General features: G+C 34.4%; 1 protein-coding gene across 2 annotated transcripts in view; it reads right to left on the bottom strand.

Moving 5' to 3' along the window:
• Nucleotides 1-25,745, bottom strand: part of LOC111044344 (ras-like protein family member 11B) — a 34,168-nt gene extending 8,423 nt beyond the window's left edge. Inside the window, exons 1-4 of one of the 2 annotated variants that reach the window (XM_039424008.1) lie at nt 25,551-25,745; nt 24,221-24,346; nt 11,342-11,444; nt 9,343-9,399 (exon numbers count right to left, since the gene is read on the bottom strand). In XM_039424008.1, coding sequence (XP_039279942.1) covers nt 9,343-9,399; nt 11,342-11,423 — 139 coding nt within the window. In that variant the 5' untranslated portion in view covers nt 11,424-11,444; nt 24,221-24,346; nt 25,551-25,745. The remainder of the gene's footprint in view (nt 1-9,342; nt 9,400-11,341; nt 11,445-24,220; nt 24,347-25,550) is intronic. The other variant, XM_022329458.2, reaches the window with a different exon arrangement.
• Nucleotides 25,746-26,014: the final 269 nt, after the last annotated feature.

Below are 26,014 nucleotides of genomic sequence, written 5' to 3'. Positions count from 1 at the left end.
CGAGATAACATGATCATATTGCCAGAACAAATTGTCCATCAATAATACATGTCGACTTTGTTGAAATTTTAGTGAATAAATTAATAATAATATTCAATTAAGTCTCATTTGTGGGTAAATTGAATGATTATTTTAATAGCAATCAAATCATTCGTTATTAGTTATAGATTAATCTATCTATTAAAATGGAGCTACTGAACAGTGAACATTTTTTAATTTTGCCTTTTTCTGATCCATTGTTCAATACTCAATCTTTATTGTCCACTTTAAATACTCAAAATTCATCATGTTCCTTATATGCGTTTACAATAATTGACTTCTACACTTACAAATTATTATCTTGATTTTACAATAGAATCAGCTGATTTGAACGACTTTCCCACGCTCGATGATTATTCAGTGGAACAGCGTAGCGTACTGAGAAATTTATGAACACGACGAATTTAATGGAACCGAAAATGGGTTCAGTTGAATATTGTGGAAAACGATTAAATTAATAAATTAATGATGATGACATCAAATTATTTCTCTATGGAAATTGCAGAATGAGGTGAAACATTTTTGCATAATGATTGAGAAATTGCTTGGTTTGTTTGAATGTCGAATTCCGATTTTCTGTCTGTTGGAAGAAGAGTTGATGCCAAGGGTGCTGGGTGCCGGTAGGGGGCTGTTACAAGACACTCGTGCAAATCCCCCGTGGTCCGAATCAACGCAATTTTGCTTTCGGTGCACACGTGGCTTACAGATGACTCCAGAACTTCGCCTCTTTCCATGAATGAAAACACGATGATCTGCATTTTCCGCTACTTAGCGCATTTTCCTACCGTTTCGCTCACAAGCATTTACGTCAACGTGCTGCAGATGATCTTACATTATTGACAATGATCATGGATAGATTTCACAAGCTCGTGGCCTGAAATGAGTGGTGTATTTTTATTCTAATATTGTAGGATCTATTTGGCGCAATTTACCTTGCAAGCTATAATAATAACCTTGCAAGCTATGTCGGTCTCACTGGTATTATTTATCGTCTTATGAAGATTTAACTTCAAACCTTTTCCTAAAATTGTCTTAAGAAAAAACATTTATCAGAAATACATATCAAAAAGTAAGGATATCAATTGGTACTGCAGTTGAAGTGATAAAGTAACCTGTCATAAACTATTATGTAATTGAATAATTTTGAAATGACACATAACCTAGCTACATTTGGACTGTTGTATAAATTAGAATTGGAACCGTTTTGGGCTTATAAGCCTGTGGTATTTCTCTGTGAGTTGTGTAATTCTGAATGATTGAATAAATAAGCTCCAAGATACATAGGCCCTATGCAATCAAACTTCAAGATTGTTGAAAATCACTTTTATTGATCACAAATCTCCATCATGTGTCAAGTTCATACATCAAGTAGAGAGGACAAGTACAATCAAACAGGTACATACGTTTATTGAATTGATAGTGAATACTCTTTCTATTCCAATTTTTTATTGAATTTTGTTCAAATTTAATTTAAAAAAATAACTATAGAGTATCAAACAAAATAATGTATAGTTCAACCGAAAGCTATACAATTCATCTATGATGATTTATTTTTGATATTCAAATGATAATTCTTGATTATTACTTTTTCATTGTGTGAGCTCTGATGAGAGGAGGATTGTGTAGCGTTATATCCGAGAATTACTAATATTATTGTCTCAGTCGGAGGATTTCATGAGTCTTCTGCCACTGTCCTTTTAATTCAAGATGTTCCAGTATAAATAGAACTTTTCCAATGTTGAATAGAATAGAAAGAAGCCTTGCAGGGTTCAATTCCAACGGTTGATCAGCCTTCTGTCTGTCAACTGAAATAGACTCAATAGGCAGTTGTTCTTTGAGACGACAAAATTATCATATCTTTCATCACCACACTACTTTCGAACGATTCTCAATTTGTTGAATTTGCAAGAGGAAGCTGAACAAGTTTTCATATTGTCTTTATGTTGATGATGATTATTCAAAATTACTCAGATCGTAACATCATTTTAATAACAATCATTAATGACGTTTTCTAATCAATGACTGGAGGAGCAAGTTATTATTCATTTATTTATCCATGACTTGACGATTATGTTTCGACTTGAATTAGAATCATACAAAGTCTTAAAAATATAGTATGTTGAACCACATTCTAGTATAAGCACCATAAAGAACATTTTTATCCACATCACTTGCAATATATTATTCTGTCTTATTTGATGTTTAAAGAGTGATTTACCACATTTTTGCAGGAAATGTTCTATCAGAAGCTTTGAATAAAGATTTCCGTGAGGAAAAAACTTACCCCAATTTCTGATAAACGCACATATGGGTTTTCCCACCCCAATTATGAATGCAGTATTTAATTATTAATTAAGTTGATATTCAATTATTATGTTTTCAACCATTTTGCAATTAAAATAATTTCAATTTGAATCGATTATTCATTTCAATAAAATGTCTGGTTGCAAGTTTGTCATGCTTTTGTATTGAAGTAAAATTGTAGGTAGCCGGTGTGGAAGAGAAAAATGATTAGTGCAAAAAAGACATTTTTCAGGTGTTTGCTATAGTATTGAATTTGCTTTTCTAACACTAGTTTTTCTATAGTTTCACTTAATACTGTCAGCTTTCCTTATAACTAACATCAGTGCATCCCGTTAAACCAATACTGACAGTATGAAGTGAATCTCACAATAGAATAGATTTATATTATCGAGTGTTGTATGCCGTGTTGATAGAATTAAATTTACGATTTGTCGTTCATGTTGGAACAAATAAATGCTAACGGTCTTTAATCGTGGCCTTTCCGCACTAGTGGTCTAGTCGCATTCGCATCGAATAACTTCTACGGCTAACTTATCTTTGCGACTGCGGTTCAGTCGTATTTCAAGCGGTCATTGCTGGCACTTTTACTGTACAGCAAGTATATACTCAGCTCACACCAACCTAGTACAGCTTCACACCTCTCACTTAACACCTTTGGACTGAGATTTCCATCTGCAGCTGTAGTGAGATTCACTTGTGTCAGTATTGGTGGAATGGGAAGCATTGATGTTGTAATATCAAGAAATACTGACTGTATAAAGTGAATCTCACAACAGGGCTGAGTCATTCTCAGCTCACTCTTGGGTTCCAGTTTTCTCAGCCGACAGTTCAATCGAGATGACATCAATGCATTAAAGGTTCAAAGTTTACGGGAACAAACGAGCAGCGAAGTAATTCTCTGTGAATGGATCTGTGTAGGAATATTTATAAATAGACTTGTTTTTCTAATAGAAATGAAGTTGAAGTATAATGCATAGTTATAAAAATACTAACAGAATAAAATGAAGAGTAATCTACATTCATATCACACATTTCAAATTCTGTGTTAGGTTCCAAGTTTAATCCACCAGCTGATCTTTCTCTGTTTTGTTCATTTCTATCATAAAGATAAAAAATGCGGAAAGTGAAGAGTCCACAAGTACAAGGTGCGGCAGAAAGGATGAACGGTTTTCAAAAAAGTAATATGTCAGAAAACAATGTATGACAGAAAAAAATGAAGAGTCATCTACATTCATATCACACATTTCATATTCTGTGTTAGGCTCCAAGTTTAAACCACCAGCTGATCTTTCTCTGTTTTGTTCATTTCTATCATAAAGATAAAAAATGCGGAAAGTGAAGAGTCCACAAGTATTATGTGTGTTTCTCCATTGAGAAAAATAAGAGGAAGCTTGAAATTATTTTTACTCACTGAACCTGAAATTTGGTCCCAGAAGCAAATTTCAAATATGCGTGGACTTTTAATGGTAGTTCAACATAGCTATATAGTACAAGAGTTCTTGTCTGATGGTCAACAGTAGTGAAAACTAAATAGCATAATAAAAAGAGCATAAAAAGTGATTGCGGGTCAGAGGATGAGGAGATTGCCTTCACGTGTCATCAATCGGGAAATGTCTTTGTCAGCCTTGTTCGGATCCAATAAAAATGTCTTCAAAATTATTGAGAAAACGTCTTGGCAAGCGCACATTCTCCATCCTACGCTTGAATAGCTTCCCTCAACAATTCTTGGAAACACAATGTGGGCAACAAGTTTCTGATAAAAATGCGAGCAGTGATAACACAGATATAATCCTCGAATCTCAAATTGGGTATGCCAGAGAAAAAGAGCTCGTGCATGAGCAAGACTTTCAAACAGTGAGTTGAGAATCATTTAATGTAGAGGAGATGCTTATATTATGCTTTTGATGTAGTATCCAAGAACACTCATCGAATACAGGAAAGTAATATACTCTAGTACAGTACTACCAAAACGTTCAAACGTCATTGAATTTTAATCATTAAGGAAATAACTTTACTACAATGATTGAGAGTTTCGAATTTATTCAAGAACAAAAACACCCAAAATGAGATCAAATTACAAACAAAGTACGAAATAGTATTCAACCCAAATACAAAGTAACAGGCTAATGGCAGGGTGTGCTAAAATAGGGAAGGATTGCTAGGATTTTCAACTATGATAAACTTATACTATGATAAATCATATGATGGATAATTCCAACTATGATAAAACATATACTACTAGAAAATCCTTCAATCCTTGAGAGAGTATGGAGGGAATCTGGAAACGTGAAGGGAAACTCAGGAATCGTGTAGGTATGATAGGATGAGATGAAGGAAGGTATGATTGGATGGAACAAATCAATTTGCTGGAGAACATTGAACTTGAAGCAACCAACCACTGTTGATCTGTATTTGGTAATGGTATTGAATATATGAAATACATTCTGTCTCATTCGTTGGGAGTTCATTCTATTGCTAACCCTGGAATTGCTCCAAATTTGTTGTTATGTAGTAATATGGGAATCGTTTTACAATCAGATAGGCTCAATGAAGAATGAAGCAGCGAACTTGAGTGAATGGAGGCCAACTTTTGATCGAGAATACACGGGCAGAGGCTGCGTTCAATGTTCAGAAATATTGTTCCGCGTAGAAGTGAATGGACAAGAAAAGGAATAATTTTGGCTGCCGTCACGAAGTGCTGACGTAAACTTTTGTAAGTAGCGCCGTGACGCCGTGAGTCTACGCTCTACCCATTCATAAATTGCGTTCAAGCCGTCTACATTTACACTCGTTGAACATAAAAATAGACGTTCAAAAATAATTTTCGAGAATGAATTAGTAACTGTATGTGTGAACCAGCTTAATAAGTTGAATGGTGCTTCCGAACAGCATTCCAAAGCAATTTGCAAATCTCACTAAAATACAGAAGTAGTTTGTTGTTTTCACTTGTAAGGGGGTGTGTAGTGGGTTCTGCTATTCTTTTGCTACTTTTTCAGGAATACCAGGAAAATAGGCTTGAGGCAGGCGCAGTGATTGATCTTATTAAACAGTAGAACTGTAAACATCCGCTGCCCTTTCTTTCGATTCAGAACAGTCTATTTTTAACAAACTTTTTTAAAAATTCTTATTGACAAACTCAATCTAGAACAATGTCTACTGCTGTTGCTGTATTCACAAGATTGGAAAAATCTGTAGTTAGTTTATTAATATTACTTATAATTATTATTTAACGAAAATCCTAATCAAATGAAATTCGAAAATGAAAGCTACCATCTAAATTTACAAATAATTTATTATTATTAAACGAAAATCCTAATTACATTTTTGGATAGTAGCTCTCATCAAATGTCCATCTAGCTGTTAACCCTGTTTCAATATTTGCAGTAGCAGAAGTCTTCGGAGTGTTTTACAGCATTTAATTAAGATTTTCGTTTAATAATATTTTTCATCAACCGGAGGTTAATTTCCGAATGACCTATCGTAATTATTCGTTAATTAGCATTTGAACAAATGCAATTTCTAATTTATTTCCATCTGTAATATCACTTATCATGTTCTACAAACATATCCTATAACAACCCAGTACATTTTCAAATATGATATGGGTATTTATCCGTATTGATTTATTGTTATTTTCATGAATTGAATGATTGTCCAAAAGTAACTACTGTACTCTAGCACTGGACCCTGGCACTTTTGAGCCAATCTGTATAGAGTTTTTGTGTTACACAAAAACACTTTTTTTGAAGTGTACATACTTTTTTCAAACTGTACCAGTTTATGTATTTTCCACAGTAATTCAACTAATTACTTTTGATTCAGTACAGATTTGCATGTTTCATTTGAGTAAGATAAACCATCCTTATGGAAATGACAAATGACTCCAAATAATCAAGGCTGTAGGTCTCATTAAATACTTAGGTGTCTGGTTCAACCTTCACCAAACCATCTTTGAGTTGAAATAGAGCATTCTTGATATCCTAGAGAGAAGTTTGCTTCTCTCATGTCTAACACGAGCGTCTGCATACCAAAGATTGACCCAATTACACAATTTCGTTATCTGTTGACGGGAAACAGACTCATTTCCAATCATTGAGCTTGAAATTGAACAGCTGTAATGGAACTTTCAGTTGAAACTCCAGAGTAGGTAGGAATTTTCCAAGGTTACATCGAGCATATTTTACGCGAATCCATACACATTTATGGAATTGGATCATTTGAGTTGCGATTGGGAATCAACCAATCACTTGAGTAAATGAGTTTCAGCAATCAATAATGAATAGTGATTACAATGTGAATTATATGATTTTCATACCCAAGAACATACATACATACATATATACTCTCTACGTCATATTTATTATAATATGAGCGTGTTTCCCTAACGTAGTTTATATGATTCTAAGAGCAAACAGCACAGATATAAATAGATCCACGAATGACAGAAAAATCAAATTAAATTATAAACATGAATTGTGAGGGATATACATTATACGTGTGAGATATCACAAAGGAGATTCATGATTAATATTAATGAATAAGATTGTATTAAGGAGAATACATAAAGATTAATTCTCACTAACCGTCTCAAAACGTCTTCAAGATTGCTCCATAAGTTTTGATCATTTTTGTTCTCATACATGAATGATTTCATAATCCGATCTCAGTATGTAAACATAAAATTAGCCTACTAATTTCAAAATAATTGACAGACATGGAAGCCTTGAGAGAGAGCACATTTAATACGGATCGTGAATAGATTGAACAGTAATGCTACAGACCACAGAAATAATTTCTGTTTCATATCTGATGTGGTATTGCCTCAAAATGCTGAAATCTAATGTTTAGATCTAAAACCTAAGTTGAGAGTTCCTATTCGGGGTTGAAGTCGCCACTTCTGATTAAGGAGGTCTATCTGATTGTAGCGTACTGGTTATTTTGTGGAGGAAGGGTGAACACTGTCCTCTTTATGGAGGAAGAAGTCCACCTGAACTTCTGCTTTTGCCTGAAGAGAGAAGTGGACATTCATGAAACCACTAGGGTGAGACCTCCAACCTCGCACATCTCACTCAATCTACTCTGACTCACACAGTTCATCTTCCCACACTATCCTTCATCTAACGAACAACTGCATGAACATTCTTCAAATCTTCACAATATTGTGGTGAGAATAAATTACATTCAGTAGAATCAATCATTTTCTGATCCTAATCTAAATTTTGTACTTGTGGATATTGTATTGTTTATCGATGAAATTGAATTTATTGCACGTTTTTTTTTAATTGACCTTGTGCGATTGTGTTAGAGACCAGTAGGAGGCAGGCCAGGTGCATCAGGTGATCTGACAAGTCACTATTGAAAACGGGTCTCCCAAAAAAAGAATGGCGCCTGTGAAGAAATCTTGAAAGGGGGAAGAGTGTATTTTGGTAGCGAGAGATTCAGGTAGAAGGGAAGGTTGAAAACATGGTACAGCTGTTGCGTACAATAGAGATTAGGGTAAAGCCATGAAAGGAGGGTCTATTAACGAGGTGGCCCCGCAAACAGGGGAACGGGGAAGAAGAGATTTATTCTGGAAATAGGCCTAGTGATTCTGCACTTCCCCGAGGAGCAGAAATAGTACAACAGTGTGAGATGCTTCTTGCTCCTGTAGGCTACTTCTCACTCCTCACAATCTGTGAGAGGAAACTTTTACTCCACGTCCTGTGTGTTTACTAAAATATTGACCTACTCTGAAGTAGTAGTAGTGGACTTTTAGAAGACTTCATGCCACTGTTTACAAAGTTTCTTCCTGACCCCATTACCTGCTATCACAAAATGACACCGTGACCTTAATTCTTGACAAGCGTGATTGAGATTTCTCAATTGAAATCTTGAGCGAAAGATAGACAGAACTGCTGTACTCTCGTTAAATTTTGTCTGTTTATTGCGCTTTTATTGTGATAAATGACGAAGGAAAGTATATTAGTTGCAAACGTTTTATCATTACGGACTGACTATTGATAAAGGAAGAAGGACCTCCTAATTTTATTACATGTACAGAATAGATTTGACAGAAAACAGCGAGTCATGAATGTGACAGCAAGTCAATAACATGGGAACATTATTGACCGTGGATGATTACTTTGAAAATGACTACAGTCTCAGTTCCATTATCATTATGGTAACTTTAAATCTCAATATTTGTGCAATATATTTCAGGGTTGCTAAAAAAATTAATGTTTTAATTTGTCGAAAGATTTTCAACTTTCCGGTGGGCGCGTGACAACACTCCGTGCTGCCAAGTAATTGTTCTTGTAATAAGTAGGATGGCGTTCATTTCACAAAGTTGGGACATTCAGTACCTACAGTTAGCAACATTGGTAATACTATCCACATGCTAGATGTTGTTCACATTGATTGTTTGAGTCGTGAGTTGAAGACAAACACATAGACACATCCTATAGGCAGCACTCCGTGTTCCTAATTTTCAAATATTCATATATGTTATTTTCTAAGAGAGTATCCCATTTTTTTAAGTTTCATTATAAATTATTATATGTGCCTTGTATGATGTTTTTGATATTTTGACAATAGCTGAAATCAAATTATTCTTTTAACGTGATCAGTATTTGTATTCAATTCAATGAGTAACAATTTCCAGTATATTATTATTAAAAATAGTATAACATGTTCAAGATATGACTACAATTATCCAAATTGATTATAAAATTTTTTATGATATAAACATCCTTTTTCCTCTAGCCTGAGCTGTATGAGGCTTAGAAACTAGGATATTTCAGAGGCAGCACTCAGTGCTGCTACGCGCCCACTCATGTAAGTTTCAAGGACGCGCCACCGGAAGGTTAAGTGATTTACAATAGGTATTATTTTTTTATAAATTCATTCATAAATGTAATCCATATTAGAGAATGATTTTGTGAGAAGTATTTGTATTTAACAACTAAAAATTATATTATTTCAATTAAAATGAGAGAAAAATGAATTTGGAAAACCACTCACCAGTATTCGATCGGTATTCTCCAATGAATCTTCGTGTCAAGTAGCGGACGGTCAAAGCTGTGAAACAAGAAAAGTGGTTCAATTTCTATATTTAAAAATGTTGACTTATTAAATAGGGACTAATTATAAATTATCCATAAATAGAGAACACATCTCACATATTACTCTTACTTGAAAATAAGTAGGGTACAGTAATGCTAGACAAATAATATTTAAACTTATTTTGGAAGTCTAATTGGTACATGATACTCGAGTTTGAAGAATAAAAAAAAATCTAGATAATGTTACTATTCTATTCATAGAGATCTATCACTGATTACATCTTTTTGTCTTACAATTTGGTTTACTGATAGTGGAGATACTCATGAACCCATTTCATAAGAATGTTAATCATACTCATAATCATTTATCAAGAAAACAGGGAGGTACAAGAAAACAAGAGAGAATATTCACGTATTTGAAAACCAGTGATTGATTGATTTTGAATTATCGAGTGATTAAATTGTTCAGACAAGTGTTGTAAAGAGGTTGATCATGGCAATTTCTGATGAATAATGAACTAGTATTCTTGCTTGATTTCTCAATGGAGACATCTTGTTGAGTGAGAAAGAAAGTGAAGGAAAAGGAGGCATTGGCCGGCGCTTCCCATTGGTTGAATTAAACCGACCTTTCCGCTCGGATCAGCTGTAGCGGTTCCGTGAAATTAGCAATAAAAAATGTTAATTATGCAAACTTTTCTACAGGAAGCTGCTCAATCAGCACGACTGTCAGGCGCCATTGACCATCGCATTACAACTATTGTGTCATTCAGTCTCATTCAGATGGGAACTTTGCGAAAAAAATCTGAACAAGGACTGTATTTGGAGTTTTGATACATACAAGCTAGTTCACAGTGTGGATCAAATCAAGAGTGAAGGAATCTGTGAGGAATATGGAAATTAAGTTGCAAGCGTTAAAAACCTGTAAAAATGTCATGTTGCTAATTTTTCTGTTGAAATTGGAAACATTGGAGAATCACTCTTCAATGAAATTAATGTTGTTATATGATTTTTACTAGAAAAACTAACTGAACCTACAGTATTTCAACAGTCGTGGCTTGATAATTCCCATATATGTCATAGCACTCCTGGTTAAAAAAATAACTACAGTATTATCCCCTTATTAACTTGACATAATTACAAGATTACCCATGATCATTTTGTTACAAACATAACTTGATTTTATGAGTTATGTATTTAGTATTATAATACATACAAAAGTTCCTATTTTGTATGAATTTGATTTTTGATGTACAGCATAGAATTTCATAAAGTCAAGCTGTTTCTTGAAGTTTGGTGAAGGTCCCGGCTCTTGAGCTTTGTGTACCACAGTATTTATTTTTCTCTGGCATCTGCTATCAGATGTTGTCGGATGTCCCTCACAAGGTCACCATTCTCAACAGAGTCTAGTAAATCTTCCAAGATCTTGTAATTTACATTAAAAACTAACTGTGTGTTGAAACAAACGAGTGTTTAAAGAAGATGAATGCAGTTGAAAAGTAGAACTAGCAAAAATAGTAAAGGCCAGAAAACGTTTGTTGATGGAAATATGGGCGTCTAATAAAAGCCTGAAGTAAAATTTTATAGTGAGGTCTTTTAAATCTCCGTTATTATTAATCTGTAAAGACCCGTGTGGTGATTTGATTGTAGCATAGCTTTCTCGTTCTCACTAAATTGCATAACGCTTAAGGGGAGATGGGAGCTTCAATCAGCGTTACGCCCAATTATAATGACAGGTTCAATCATTTCCCCGTTACAATAGAAGGGAAAGAATTTAAATCACCCTTTTTTGCGTCACGTAATTTCGAGATGCTATCGAAGAGGGAAATGTAGCTGAGAAGTTGAAATTTTGACTGGTAAGATAACTGCTGAATAGCCTACTAGTTTTTCTTCTATTTATTGATAATAAAATTTTCAATTTTCTCTAGTATATCTACAGATTAAATTCAATATGTACATACCTGATTTTCCAACGTTGATTGTTCCCAACACGGCTATCCGTACCCGTGATGAATTAGTAGTATTTCTTTCTTCGGTCTTCATGCCGAGTATGTCTGTTGGATTCTGAAACAAATGAAATTAAGCTATAAATTGATTGACTTGAGATTAAATTGCTCATGTAAAATTAATCTTTGATGTATTGCTTCAAGACAAGCCTACACTAAGAGTCACTCAGAATTTGATATTTATTCAGAGAACATCTAATAAGTCTTGCCAGTGTCTAGTTTAAATGGCGGAGATAGATGTCACATTATGACTGTAAGTGGGAGTAAGCATGAATTTATTCTATCGTTGATGAAAGATCATCTCTTGTATGCTTTAACATCAGTATTAATTCAAATGTGGGTGTTAATGTGTGTCTAGGCCTACACACGCGTGCTCCCATAGTCTCCTACATTATTTTAACACTTCATGTAAGTCAGCCGGTGAGAGAAAACTTCGTTAAGACAAGACCAAGCAAAAATAGTCAGTTCGATACGATCCCCAAGAACACTTTGCCCTAGTTACATTTGCCAAATGTTTGTAATTCGCAACCGTAACCCATGGAGTGAAGCTCACCGTCAACAGTGTGAAACCTCTGAACAAACATTGAAAAAATGCAAAACTCACAACCCACCGCACTAAACAGTCATGTAAACAGAAGTGCTTCACTTCATTCATAAATTCCACAGATCTCAAAAATTTGCATGAATGTTCGCAAATAAGCAATATGTGGATGTTCGACTTAACAGTTCATTCAAGTTTCTCGTATTTTGGGATGACTTTCAACTTCTATAATAATAATAATATCGAGTGACCTGGCTTGCTCAGGTTCTACATATATTATGTTAATGAGCCATATTTTGAGCAGATATTTAGAAACAGTTCTACTGGTAATGGAAGCTTCTAGAAATTTGGTGAGATATTGTGCTCTAAAATTAACACAACTTCAGAATCAGAGAATTCAATCTGTTTCTTGAATAGGGGCTGTATAGTCACGAATCTTAGAAGCTTGTAAATGGTATCAATACAATGCAAACACCACACATGCACTCTATCAAATATTTGAGGGTTTTCGGTCACAAATCATTATTAGAAGCTCAAATTACTTTTTAAATGATATCAATACAATGCAAACACTACACAATCAAAATTGTTTGGGGATTTATTATCTCATTTGAAAGCAGAGTCAGTAGCGCGGTATAAAACATGTAGAACAAAAAAACCCAGTGAAGCATTAATGAAATTGTTTCAGATGACACTGTCCTGATTCTACTCATTCTCACATTGAAGTATGATGAGCAGGAAAAACTTTGAATGAATAAATATACTTCCTATTCATTCATAAATGAATTAAGAAACAAGTATTTTCATTCCTCTAAACCCATACATCAAAGTTTTGTACCATCAGAAAACTTGATAACACTTGCGAAAGAATGAGAGAAATAATCCCACACATTGAATATTTTTCGTTTGATATGAGTATACACGTAACACTCGTGACTATAAGTATATAGGCCTATTATGCAATTGCATAGCTCAAGTTCGAGATGACTGACGAACGTGCCTTCATTCAAGGTCATTGCTTTATAATCATTGACTAGCCGTCAGGCTCGCTTCGCTCGCCATATCCGTCTAGCCAAGGGGCTCCGCCCCCTGGACCCCCGACTGGATCGTCCAAAAATTAGATCAGCGGGCTCGCTTCGCTCGCCTGCATGTAGACCTCAGCGGAACCTCTGTACCGAATTTGAACGTATTATGTCAATTTGATCTCGGAATACACCTGTTACTATATCGGCGTATCTTAGGCGAACAAAATTCTTCCACCTCAGCTAAACCTGTGTACTGAATTTTTTGAAATATATTTCCATCAATTATTGAAAAAGGTGAGGAAACGCAGAAAAGCTGAGAAAACGCTAATTTTGGCTAACTGGATAAATTGGTATTTAGGAGGTCCTGGATAATTGCATCTCAATCTTCAACTTGGTGCCAACCTAACAAAGTCAACTCAACTTAATGCCAACCAGACAAAATTTTTAATTTAGTTACCAGAACAACTGTTTCGAAGAGGTACTCTCTCTAGATTATAGTTCTATATTAACATATGGTATGGACATTTCAATTATAATTTCAAGATATTGGAATAAGAAGAATATACATGCTAAAAGAACTTTAAACCCTTATAAACCACCCTTAGAGTTAAAATATCGCCAAAAGATTTCTTGGTGCGCCTCTAAAGGGCCGAACATACCTACCAAATTTGAACGTTTTTGGTCCGGTAGATTTTTAGTTCTGCGAGTGAGTGAGTGAGTGAGTGAGTCAGTCAGTCAGTCAGTCAGTGAGTGCCATTTCGCTTTTATATATATATATAGATTAAGAATACATGAAATCAATCTAAGGATTTGGAAGTATGGAATCTATATATTTTCTGCATATCCCGCCTTTTCTCTAAATCCTGTGGAATGATGCGTTGAAAGGGAATATATTGATGCAGTTTCTACCTCAATGATCAATGCAAGTATTTGCACATAGTGTGTTCAAGTGTTCAAGGACAAAAGGTTTACTTTGACACAGGCAATCTATTCTATTCACTTCGGTTCCTCTATTTATTTAGTGCAATCTATTGACTCGAAAATTGAATGTTTCACATTTCTTGGAAATATCAGTTGTGTGTTTAAAATGAGTGAATACATTTCAATTCAACTAATGTATACAAACTCATGCATACTTTACTTAAGCAGGAGTCGAATCCTACTTTCGACTATCTACAATTGAAGAAAAGAAGCAATAAATGTTTGGATTCGTCATTATTGAGCCAATAACCTATTCAGATCAGTTTGGTACCCATTAAATGCTGTAATTATGATTGAGTGGTGGACCGGATGATTAGTGTACAAACTTCACATTTCTTAAATAAAAATCGTTTATTCGTAATCTCTGAGTAATGTAATCTCTGAGTATATGCTGGCTGAGTATGAGTATAATCTCTTAGTATATGTAATCTCTGAGTTTATCAGAGATTGACAATGGTGTAATAACCGAAACCGGTCTTTCTAATTATCAATAAATCAGTGTTTTTTGACAATTTCTTAGTCTTTTTCATTCAATATGAATAATTACCACAATATCAACTTCTCAACTACACAAAAAAAAAAAAATAAATAAAAATCGCCCTTCTGTCGTATTAACCTATTTGAGAAAAAGTAAACTCGGGAGACATTCATTTAATAAAAAATAAATATAGTCAAAGTGTAAAAGATAGTCATGGCATTGCGCATAAAATTCGCATAAGAAATTATGTTCAGCCTCCCATTGAAGGTTCACTAGGAGTAACACACACCAATATTCTGCGCTCATTCACTCGAGTGTTGCCCTCAGTTGATTATCAACAACAATTTAAATAGAAGTGATCGTGCGTGGAGAATAGATCGGACATTATTATTCAAGTTGAGAGTGCTTTGAACTGGATGGCCGACTCGTTGCCATTATAAGGTGCACATGGAAGTGGATGCTGGGAAGTGGAATGACGCAGTTATGCAAGTCCATTAGAGTGTGTTGCTCCCAGCTCCCAGCAACCAATTTGTACGGTTCGACGGATTGAAATTCAATTCAGACTGTCAGCTATCGTTGAAGATAATACCAATGCTCCTCATTGAATCAATACTGACAGTTCAAAGTGGGTCCCACAATGAACAGATTCATTTCAAACTGTCTGCATTCCTTATGGATAAGACCAACGCTTGCCATCCAATCAATGGTGACAAGTGAATGTCAATATAGTGGTAGACGGCGGGCGACATGTAATTAAATGCAGCCAATGTCCGGTGCGCGGTGCGTTGGCTAACGCCCTGTCTTCGTCTTTCCACTCAACAGGTGGCCTTGGGAATCGGCCCGCACTCCCAGAACGAGTTCATTTCTGTTCCTTTTCCGGCTCGCGTAAAAGCGTCGAAAAAAGTTGTGCCAATTTATGGAGTGAGTGCTCACTGCTCCTACTTGACTCAATTCGTCTGGCAGACGTGAGACCCACGTAACACCTAACAGAAATAAACCGATCAGTTAACCAGTGAAGCCATGTCCAGTCGCCTTCTGTTTCCCCTTTGCAGCCTCGGCAGGTTCTATTCTATTTTCAGCTAGAGTTGTAACTAGCTCTTGTATCGCTCTTAAATGCTGGCTACTTTTCTTCAGTTGCTACTACGAAAATGGTATGCTGGCGAATGACCCAATAAGGAAATAATGAAAGGAAAAGGATTGTCTGCACGTAAACGACTCATTGTGAATGCAGATACGGCTTCGAGTGTCAGTGTATAACTTCGGGATCAATCATGCAATTTAGTCTGGTATTAGACTCTACATTTAAAGATTAACAAAAAATAATAGATGATTACTGTCAGCAGTTTCAATATTTTTTTCATTGAATAATTTTCCATAATGGTATTAAATAGAAGGAAAATTACACAGAGAAATATATTATTTTGATTTATGAGTTTCTATATGACAATGTGAATCATCTATTTGCAGTAGATATAAGATTTACATAGCTCATTCAACTCAAGTTTATTCTCATTTTACGCTCATTATTCTTGATTAATCCATGTTAAAATAATGGAGATTGAGAATCCTATTTTTTATTAAAAGAAATATTATTGCTTTCAATAAATAATCATTGATCAATATGCTAGCCTATCTAAGAATATACTTGTTCTTACGAAAATACTCAGCGAACTTTGTGAAACAACTCGAGCTTTGGGAGAAACTGAAAAATTAACAAAAAACTGGGCAGATAAACTCTCTGTTGATCTCATATGTCTGTTGTTAGTTTGAGAATGAGAATGATTCGCTATCGTGAGAAATTTGTAGAATCGAGAGCAGTTTTGAAATGGTGCCTGCAAGAGTGGCACAAATGTGAAGAGGCACAAAAACAGAGAAGGGAGCCCAGATAGATTGTAACATTCAATAAAAGAGAACAGAGAGGCTTCGATGACATGGTTTCGACATTTGGAATGATGGATGGGAACACCAACCTGTTTGTGGTGGAGTTAACAATAGTCATGGAGGAAACTAACAAAAGAAAGTTTCATCGTGAGATAGTTCTATAGGCACTATAAAATAAGCCCTAGTGCCAATAATAACAATTTTTGTCGAACGATGGCTGATACGAGACAAATTCAAAAAAGAAAGCTGAAAAAATAAAGTAATAGTTATAGAAGTAAACGCACATACAGTGATGAAATCCCAAATTCATTACTCATTCAATGACCTTTCAGGAAACATATATGCTATTCAGCGTTTCAAAATAGTCCTTGTAGAGAGATCATTCATGTAGAGGATATTCAAGCTTAACAGTGTAATATTTAATAATTTTTGACGTTCATTTAATATCAAATGGGCTACAAAAGTAGTTCAAATTAAGATTAAGGATTTTCAACAAATGAGGAATTTCTCATTATCTTTTCGAATGAGATTAAACTTGTTGATAAGTGCTGGATTTTGCTTGATAAGTGAGAAATGATCCGAGTGACATTATAACACTATAGCATCTGTTAGAAAATGTAAGTTGGCTCAGAATCAAATTAGTGAGCGCTCTAGATAGATGGATAGATAGATTGAGTTCAAAGAGATACGAGACATTTAAGATGATTTTCTCACGATACGACTTGAACAATTGTTCAAGCAAGAGGGCTGGTAGTGGTCATTTACAATGTGGTTATCAAGTATAATGGGAATAATCAATTTTGATAGAACCAGAATGTTTGAGCGAGCAGAAATGCATTGTCGTAGCACAACATTTCCAACATTAAAGCGTTAAGGTTGACATCTGTGGACCTTGAGAAACACTGCTTTTAATATGTAGTTCAATTCAGCCCCATCCGAGACGAGCTGCAATTTTTAGGTCAGACCGCTACGAATAGTTGAATATTTTGAAACCCTGGCAACTATGAGATGTAGTTGATCTTAATGCTTTCGCAACAGACAATGGTCCATGTGAGAAATATAAACGAATAATGTTATGAAGAAATAGGCCTCCGAATGTTTGTTTCTTTTCGGAGCATCTTCCAAATTTCAACACACAAATTAAAAACAACGGCTTTACGAACCTACTTACAACGTTGAGCCTGCAGGCTGTTACTTTGTTGTCATAAAATCAGAGTTCACATTCATCCATTGGCACGATATTATTGATGAAATGGTAAATAATAGTTCAATCTTCCATTCATGAACATGATTAGTTCAGAACTAACTGTTAATTTATTAGTTTCAGAACCTTGATATTCATAAAATAATTTATTGAACTTGTATGTGACACGAGCAATCAAATTAAGCACGTTCTATCGTTTGGATGCATTATGAAATAAATCAGACTGGTACAAGAAAACCAAAACAAATAAACTTGAATAAGTTTTATTTATCAATAAGAGGGCAAAGTGCTTTAAATTATTATTGTCTTGTGTTTCTAGTAATTGAAAATAGAATTTTATTATTATTTCTAAATTTGTAGCATTGAAAAATCATAACATAAAATAAATGTGAAATTGCAATCGATTAAATAATTCTATTCGCATTACAAAATATCCTTTTTTACAGTTACTTTTGTAACTAACAAGTTATGCCTAGTTATATATAAGTGATATTTGTTATATTTCGTGGAGTAGGAACTATATTTGTCAGTAAGATTTAAATTGCTGATATGAGTTCAAAAACACTTCGAAAAACTTTTCTACGATTCATAATCTGATTGAAAAGTGACTACACTTGGAAAACAACATTGATATCATGACGAGAAAAGTTTTATATTATTTCGAAACTACTCATTTTTTTCTTGGTTCAGAGTTCTGGTCTTACATAAAAGCTTAAAAGGGAATAGACCACAAGAATGCTCAAATTCCTGCAACCAAATTGAAACATGATCAATTAGAACTGGAGAGTTTCAACCTTCGTCCTGAAGAGTGTACTAAACACTCAAGTACATAATAATATGAACTTCACTTTGTGACGTAACTTACTCTGGTGGAAATTCAATAGGAGACTATCATGTTGCATCAAGTTCAGTTTAAAAGACAGAATGTGTACACTATAAGAGACGTCCATTGAAAAGGAACAAAATGCATTCATTTGTTCAAGTACTCTTCAACTTTCACTAGCAGCCTGAAGCTACCAATGTACAATAGGCCTACTCCTACTGTTTCATAACATTTTTGCTCCTAGCGTTTTATGAGCTAATACTGAACTATAAACTCTACTTTATCTTAGCAGATTGATATAAAATATTAGTATTTTTACAAGTTGGCCTGTTTTGATATCAGTTGACACAGAATGAATACTGTGCGGGGCATTTCTACTCCATTATTCAATAATAATGTTAATTCACAACTAACACTGTATCCATAGTTATTTTCAAAGCTAAATTATTGCATCCCTATTTTTCAATGTGAGAATCCACATGAATACGATATAAATTCCCTAGCTAAGAGTAGAACTCAGTTTCATAGCCACATTCACGTCCCTTTCTTTCAATGCGAAAATGTTGAATAAAATAGTTGATAAAATAGTCCCCGAATAGTTTTCAGTTGAGTTCAGTATAATAAAATAGTATAATAAAAATAGTAAAATAATATAAATAGTATAATAAAATAGTCCCCAAATAGTTTTCAGTTGAGTTCAGACTCCTAACTGTCGAGATTGTAGCGGCGTCGGAATTGTCCGCCATTGTCAAGAAGAAATAAGTGAAACATTTTGGGGTGATGAAGTTAATAATTTACTAAAAGCTTAAGCGTCGTGTAACAAATTCGTATTATTTATGTAGGAGCGACAGCGGCGCCAAGTCATCGTGTCGTGACCACCTCGAGGACACTAATACAACTAACTATACATATACAAAAGACACGTTATGTTGTTATGTAGCTGGTCACTACATAGATATAGAAGATTTACGTCACGTTATGTAGATGGTCATTTTTATTATAGTTATAGGAGGGATACGGTATGTTATGTAGTTGTAGATATACATATAATTATACAAGTTCTATGCAGCTATAGATATAGGAGAGATACGTTATGTAGCTGGACACCTCCAGCTTCCTAACATTTCTTCGGCATGAAACTGAACTGAATATAGATATACTAAACATGTGTAGTTGATTGTTTGGTGATCGTCGCCCCGTTATTCATTTCCACCTCCGTCGACATCTGACGACGCGTTTTAGCGTCACCTTTAGCTATCACTTCTCCTCTTCCTCCATTTCCTCAATCTCGTCTCCTTTCTTCAACTCTTTCTCTTTTCCATCATCTCCTTCTTCATCTCTTCCATCATCACCATCATTGGAAGCCTACTTTCTTGATGCATCTATTTCTCCATAACTTTGTCCTTGTATTTCCACTTCCTCACTACCCTATTTGTATCTTCCAACGATCTATATATACAAACGTATATACTAACATTAGTATATATAGATCGTTGGTATCTTCCTTCAACTTCTCTACTGTTTCACCATAGTTGCAAGCATTAACACTCCAATGAATGCTTGTGATAGGATTTGATAGTCTACCAAGACAAGTTTGTTCTGGATGATACGTGATTAGAGTGTTAGTAGGCTATGTCAGGTGTGGACAAGTGATTACAGACAGTGTATTTTTTGTGGGACTAAATACTGAAATTTCTGTATAGTATCTCTTCTCCCAACTATCATTCTCTTCAAAACTGCAGGCCATTTATTGTTTTTCATAAATAAATTAGTATTGTAGAAGTAATGAATAAAAGTGTAATACAAGCAACATAAGTAACGTAACTTACCTTCCGGCAGTCGCGCTGTTGTAAAAAGTACAACAGTATCAGTTTTTTTGCTGCACAAAACTATTAAATGGGGTGGTGTCAGTGAATGAGTCACCTATTCATTCCAAAACTTACACTTACCCCATCACTCCACAGAGTTGCAGTATCAACCGAGCAATGGTTCAGTCTTCAGGTGCCATCTAGTCGCGACAGTGCATAAGTCGCACTGTGCATAAGATAGGGAAAGACTGCTCGGGGACTGTATACGGGGACTGTGAACGAACCAATAATACAGAATTGATGGCTTTGCTTGATGTACCATATTGGGCTATGAAAAGGTAATCATCCAAATGTTCATAGGCGTGAAATAATCTAAGAAGATGGAAAAATTAATTATAGCTTACAATTAATTAATATGTTTTGACAGTAAACAGAGTACATAACACTTGGAAAATTGGATGTTGTACAAAATACAACACGCGACTGCTCGTGTGATTGAGAAGGGCGCGACTACCGGAAGGTTAAGTAATGAATAAAAGTGTTAATACATTAAAGAGTAATCAATTTCAATATTGATTATTTATTTAATCAATTTCAATATTGATTATTTATTTAATCAATTTCAATATTGATAATTGTTTTAATCAATTTCAATATTAATTATTTATTTAATCAATTTATCATGCTAAAGACTGCAGAGCAAAAAGATTGAAACTAACTATCTCTAGTAGAGGTCGATGAACTAGTCTGGCTTATCTCATTAAAAATATAGATTTTGTATAATTTTGAATTCAATGTTGTGAAATTTGTGATATCAAGTATAATTGGATCTAGCAATGCAGTAATAATTATTATTGCAGTGACTAGCAGAAGCTTATAGCTTTGTATGATTGATTAGCGATCAGTAATAACTGAAGCGATAATGATTGCAATTGTTACTGTTCACTGTACAGTAAATTGATCCACGGGTCCACAATTTGTACACTACGAGTACGTAGAGTATCATCGAGTTCTGCACATGCTTGGAATCTGAGGTTTGCATCTACATAATAATCAAATGCATCATCCAGAATGGCAATTATTCATGAATGACTCATTCATTAGAGTTTGATGATTTTATGAATGGCTGTGAATCAATGCTTCTAATAACCACATTTAAATTGACATTCTGTTCCAAAGTTTCAATGGAGATTTGGATTTTAATTTGTCTAGAAACATTATTTCTAGATTATCCTCGTAGAAAAGCCTATTCGTCTATAGCCTATTCGTCAACACAACAGCTGGTTGAAGACTCAATACAATACAAATAATGTTCTATCATGTGTACTATCAAGGAATGCCATTTATTCTTTAATTCAATAATTATTGTATTAATTGATTTGGAAAAGATAATTTAGCATCAAACATACTTAATAATGAAGATGGTTTCTCGATCCATTCCAAGATGTATAATCTTTCCAAAACATTGTGCAGTTTTGGAACAAAACAACCTTCCCAACAATCAAATGGAAATCAAATTTTGAATGCTACTGTATTGATTTCGAATCATTGAATCATTCTACTTTATCTATGAGGAGATGAATCATTCATAAGAAAATTGAGAGAGACTATTAAACTTGATAAATATTAGAAAAAATATGGATTGTTCAAAAGTTTATTTATTCCCATGTCAAGGGGAGGTGACGAAAAAATCTACGAACACTTTAGTGGGCCTTTTATAGTGTTTGTATTATCAATATCAGAAAATTTACGATTTGCTGAAAGCTTTATGGCGAATTTACAGTATTGAAAAACTGCAGGATAGTGTCATCAAGCGGAGGAAAACATGGGCTCGTTCCAGTTAAATAACAGTAAATGTGTTATCGCTAGTTTATTTCATTTATCACAGAATGGACCGGTCCGCATGTCTGGGCGACGGTCGGCGTCCTGACGCTTTGGCAAAGGCACAAGAATTCGCCGAGGAAGAGAGAGAGAGAGAGAGAGAGAGACAAAGAGTCGGAAAGAAAGAGAGAATAGTGATTCCAATCGCTCCGCAATCATGCCCGAGAGAAATTAATTCAAAACGTGCTGAATACTTCTCTACGATTCAATTAAACTTGCAGTGTCGACTTGTAATCTCATTCGTTTAAAACAGGAAACTGGACATAAATTTTGAAATATTTGCTGAAATATGGAACATCGTTGTTGTACGAGTAGTATAAACAATAACTCCACAACTGGGAACGAAACCTTTCACATCTATCGATATTGTTTGGGAGCATCTATCACTAGTACAACTCATATTGTAACTCAATAGTACTAACACGTTATTCATTATTAACTCTATTATCGAAATAGAAACTCTACAACGGAGACAGCTGTTGTGTTTTGTATTTTGTTCCCAAGGAAACAAAAATAAAACAATTATTGGTGAGTTCAATATTTGCCGATATCCCATCCATTCTTGCTGCTCTTTTCATAAATAATTGAATCAGAAAAGTGGGTCATTCCAGAACAGAAAAATGTTATCGAAATTTATCACAGATCGTAGGAGAAGATAAAACTTGATCGAATATTCATTTTAGTTTTCCGTGACTGATAATAATCCAATCGAAGTAAAAAACACACCTCTTCTCGTCCTTGATCAGAAAGGGTTTGTGATTTAATCATGGATTCATATCGATATTCAACAATTTTTCAATATTTTTGAGATAATTGGGGAATAATAGTGGGGAATATTCTCGTGCAAACAACTACTTTTCTTCATAATAGCATACAATTACATATAATATAATATGCGATTGCTCTCACTACTGACGTTTTACTTGCCATTGTTCCATTGTGTCAACACAATATGACATACTTTTTACCATGTTCTATGAATTGAGAAATATTGGGTAAATTATTAAATACACTAAATTTGATTCATTTCTCTACATGACCTGACACTGGCCTATACTTCAATTTGGAGCAATCAAAATCAACCCAGTCAATAACATAGGAAAAGTCCAATAAATGGTATCAATATACATCTAATTCTTTTCAATTTCAAATTATTCGCCTTCTCAACTAACAATTATAGACTCTAACATGAATCACTATCAATTTTTATTGTTCTAACAGTGTTGTAATCAATTTAAAGATAACTGTATTATTCGAAATCATTCAATTTATGAAAAAATCAATTACTCAAATGTTGACATGTGGAAGTTAGTATTAACAGAAAATTAATAGCACCTTATTATTGGAAAAGATTTCTTAAAAAAATAACTAACTCTACAACACGTATATCTCTTCCCCTTCCGATGTGAGACCACTTCGTCATATTCAATCAACTCACACTCTTGTCCAATTTAAGTCAAGCTGACAAACACTCACACGAATTTCCGGCGGGCACAACATGAAACGCATTACTCCAAACTGACAACGTTGTGGTTGAACGCAAATCAACTAACAAAACTTCAGAACATCCCGATTGTCTGATCGATTTAGCGCATTCTTCCGTGTCAGAATTCGCAACGCAGTAAAGTTGTAATGTCTTTTGAAGGGTCAATCTCCCGATAATTTTATCTTTTAAATTACCTACCAGTAACAAGCACGTTTTGAGGCTTGCATTTAATTACTGTCTATAATAGATCAACCACAAGAACAAATATTATGAGTTGATGGAAATTATACTGATCGTAGCACAGATACAACAGAATATTCTTAACAGCAAACAAAATATTCTTATTATTAACAGCAAACAAAATTCTCTCCAAAATGTTATCCTCGTTAAATTATTGGAGATTGGGGTTTATTTTTAATTAAAAATTAGACTCTGATTAATTATTAAGTTATCAGTATCATGTATAACTTAACTTTCCTCACTATAGAATCTTCTTTTGTTTTTGTAAGCATATTTATTCCTGCCAGTATAAAAATAAATAATACAGTATACTTCTACCATACGATTATGATAAATGATGTTAAGCCTACCCATTCAAGTGAAGTTGAAGGAAGTCCAATATAGGCATACCAGGTTACCCAAATTGATGATACAGTTATTGTCATTACAACTTTGTGTTTTCCCTCTTCTATAGAATCAATGTAACTAAATTATACAATACAATACCTTATTATACAATCCAAACGAAAAAACACCCTCGACCAGGCTTGTGATGAGAATAACTTGTATTCATCATAGTTCCTCATTGAAATCACCCAAGCAAGTGGTTCCGCATTCTTCAAACATTCGAATCTACAATAAATCATTCTATTATGATCGGTTATCAAGTTCTCCACGCGTAGTATCAACAGTAAGAGGAGACTCTACGATTCAGCTGGGAACGACATCATGATAGTGTTCACTGATGGCTTGCTCAAGAGTTCAACAATAGTGATAAATCCAAGATCTAGCCATCCATACAGAGTATCAGAGTGTGTAATTCTCAAATGCTTCCTGCTATGAAGTGCAATTTCCTTTCCAGTCAGCGCAACATGCAACTAGTAGCACTCTTGTTATGTGGGATTTCAGCTTCTTGTCTTATTATAGTGTATGATGTTTATGATACCATCTTCTCTCTTCTTTACCCCAGCTTCCTTGATCATCCAGTCATAAATAATAAGTACCTAATCGAACTTTCGTTCCAGCCAGTACTAACAGCCTAACTGCTTTACATGATCTACATACAAGTACAAGTTTCGTAGTAGATTGAACTTCATCAAAATTATCACTCCTGGAGATAAACTAATAATTCCACTTATATTTTTTCTATAAATTAAAGTTAACAAGTTTTAAACATCTTGAAACATTTAATATTTAATTTATAAAGTTTCATTTTTTTAAGATTTATATTTTCAGAACCAATTTAAAATTCTTACTACACGTTTGTTGAAATAAGCCCCTAATAATTACTTTTGGCTGCCTGTTTGTGATAACCCAACTGTTATTGAGTTTTTCATTCAAAGAATATCGACAATATTGACAATGTTGACACCCTATTTTGTCGACTGTATCAACCGTTAGATTGATAATCCCTCATTCAAATCGACAACGTAAATAATTATATTCCTGCATCTAATTAGAAAACATTGAATTCAGTTGAAACTCCTTTCATATAATTATTTTTGAATTATTCAATTGGCATTAGTATCATCCCATGTTGTAAAATTTGTATTGCTTTTATCATGTATTTCTAAGATGTTGTAATTTTATATTTCTGCCAATAAAAAATTCAATTATCATAAATTCATAATTTATTATTACTGTGGGAAAAATTAGCTTGCTTCCCTTCAAGCTCAATCATCACAGCAGAATTGAAAATTTTTTATATTTTATTATCTTCTCATCAGGAATATCAGGGTTCAAACTATACTATTTAAACACTTTGATCAACCCCTTCCCTAACATAAAATCAATTCACATTTCAAAATATTGGAAAACATTTTAATATGGTACTCACGTAATCTGTAATCCAAAATTCGGTTGTTCGGTAACTGCCAAGTGTGAAAATTCCTGTAAGCTGTCGTACTGAGGTTTACAAATACAGACGCACTTACATGAACGGAACACAGAACACGACAAGTCACTTCTAACAGCACTACAAACTTCCCTTCTACAGCACTGAGAAGATACAGACTCAGACTAAGCCACGCTGCTTCCGTCAACTGCTTTTAACTGAGTAGTTTGTCAGAGCCATCTAGTGGCGATTTCCTCAACTATTCCTGTCTCCTGTCGATTGCGCATGGAGCGTTGAAAACAACCTGTGGAAAGTGGAAAATTCCTCACGTTTGTTTGCACGAATTTGCTGGCCGATTGAGGCCAAAACAAACAGGGATGCCTTGTATTCGCTTCTTTTGAACTGAAAGAAACGTTTTGATTTAAATTAATGTTTGCTGATGACAGAAGTCGACTGATCTCGGCTCA

This window comes from Nilaparvata lugens, chromosome 3 (genome assembly GCF_014356525.2).
Source record: "Nilaparvata lugens isolate BPH chromosome 3, ASM1435652v1, whole genome shotgun sequence".
NCBI lineage: Eukaryota > Metazoa > Arthropoda > Insecta > Hemiptera > Delphacidae > Nilaparvata > Nilaparvata lugens.
The sequence above is the reverse complement of the archived record's forward strand: the minus strand, read 5'-3'. Positions and strand labels throughout refer to the sequence as shown.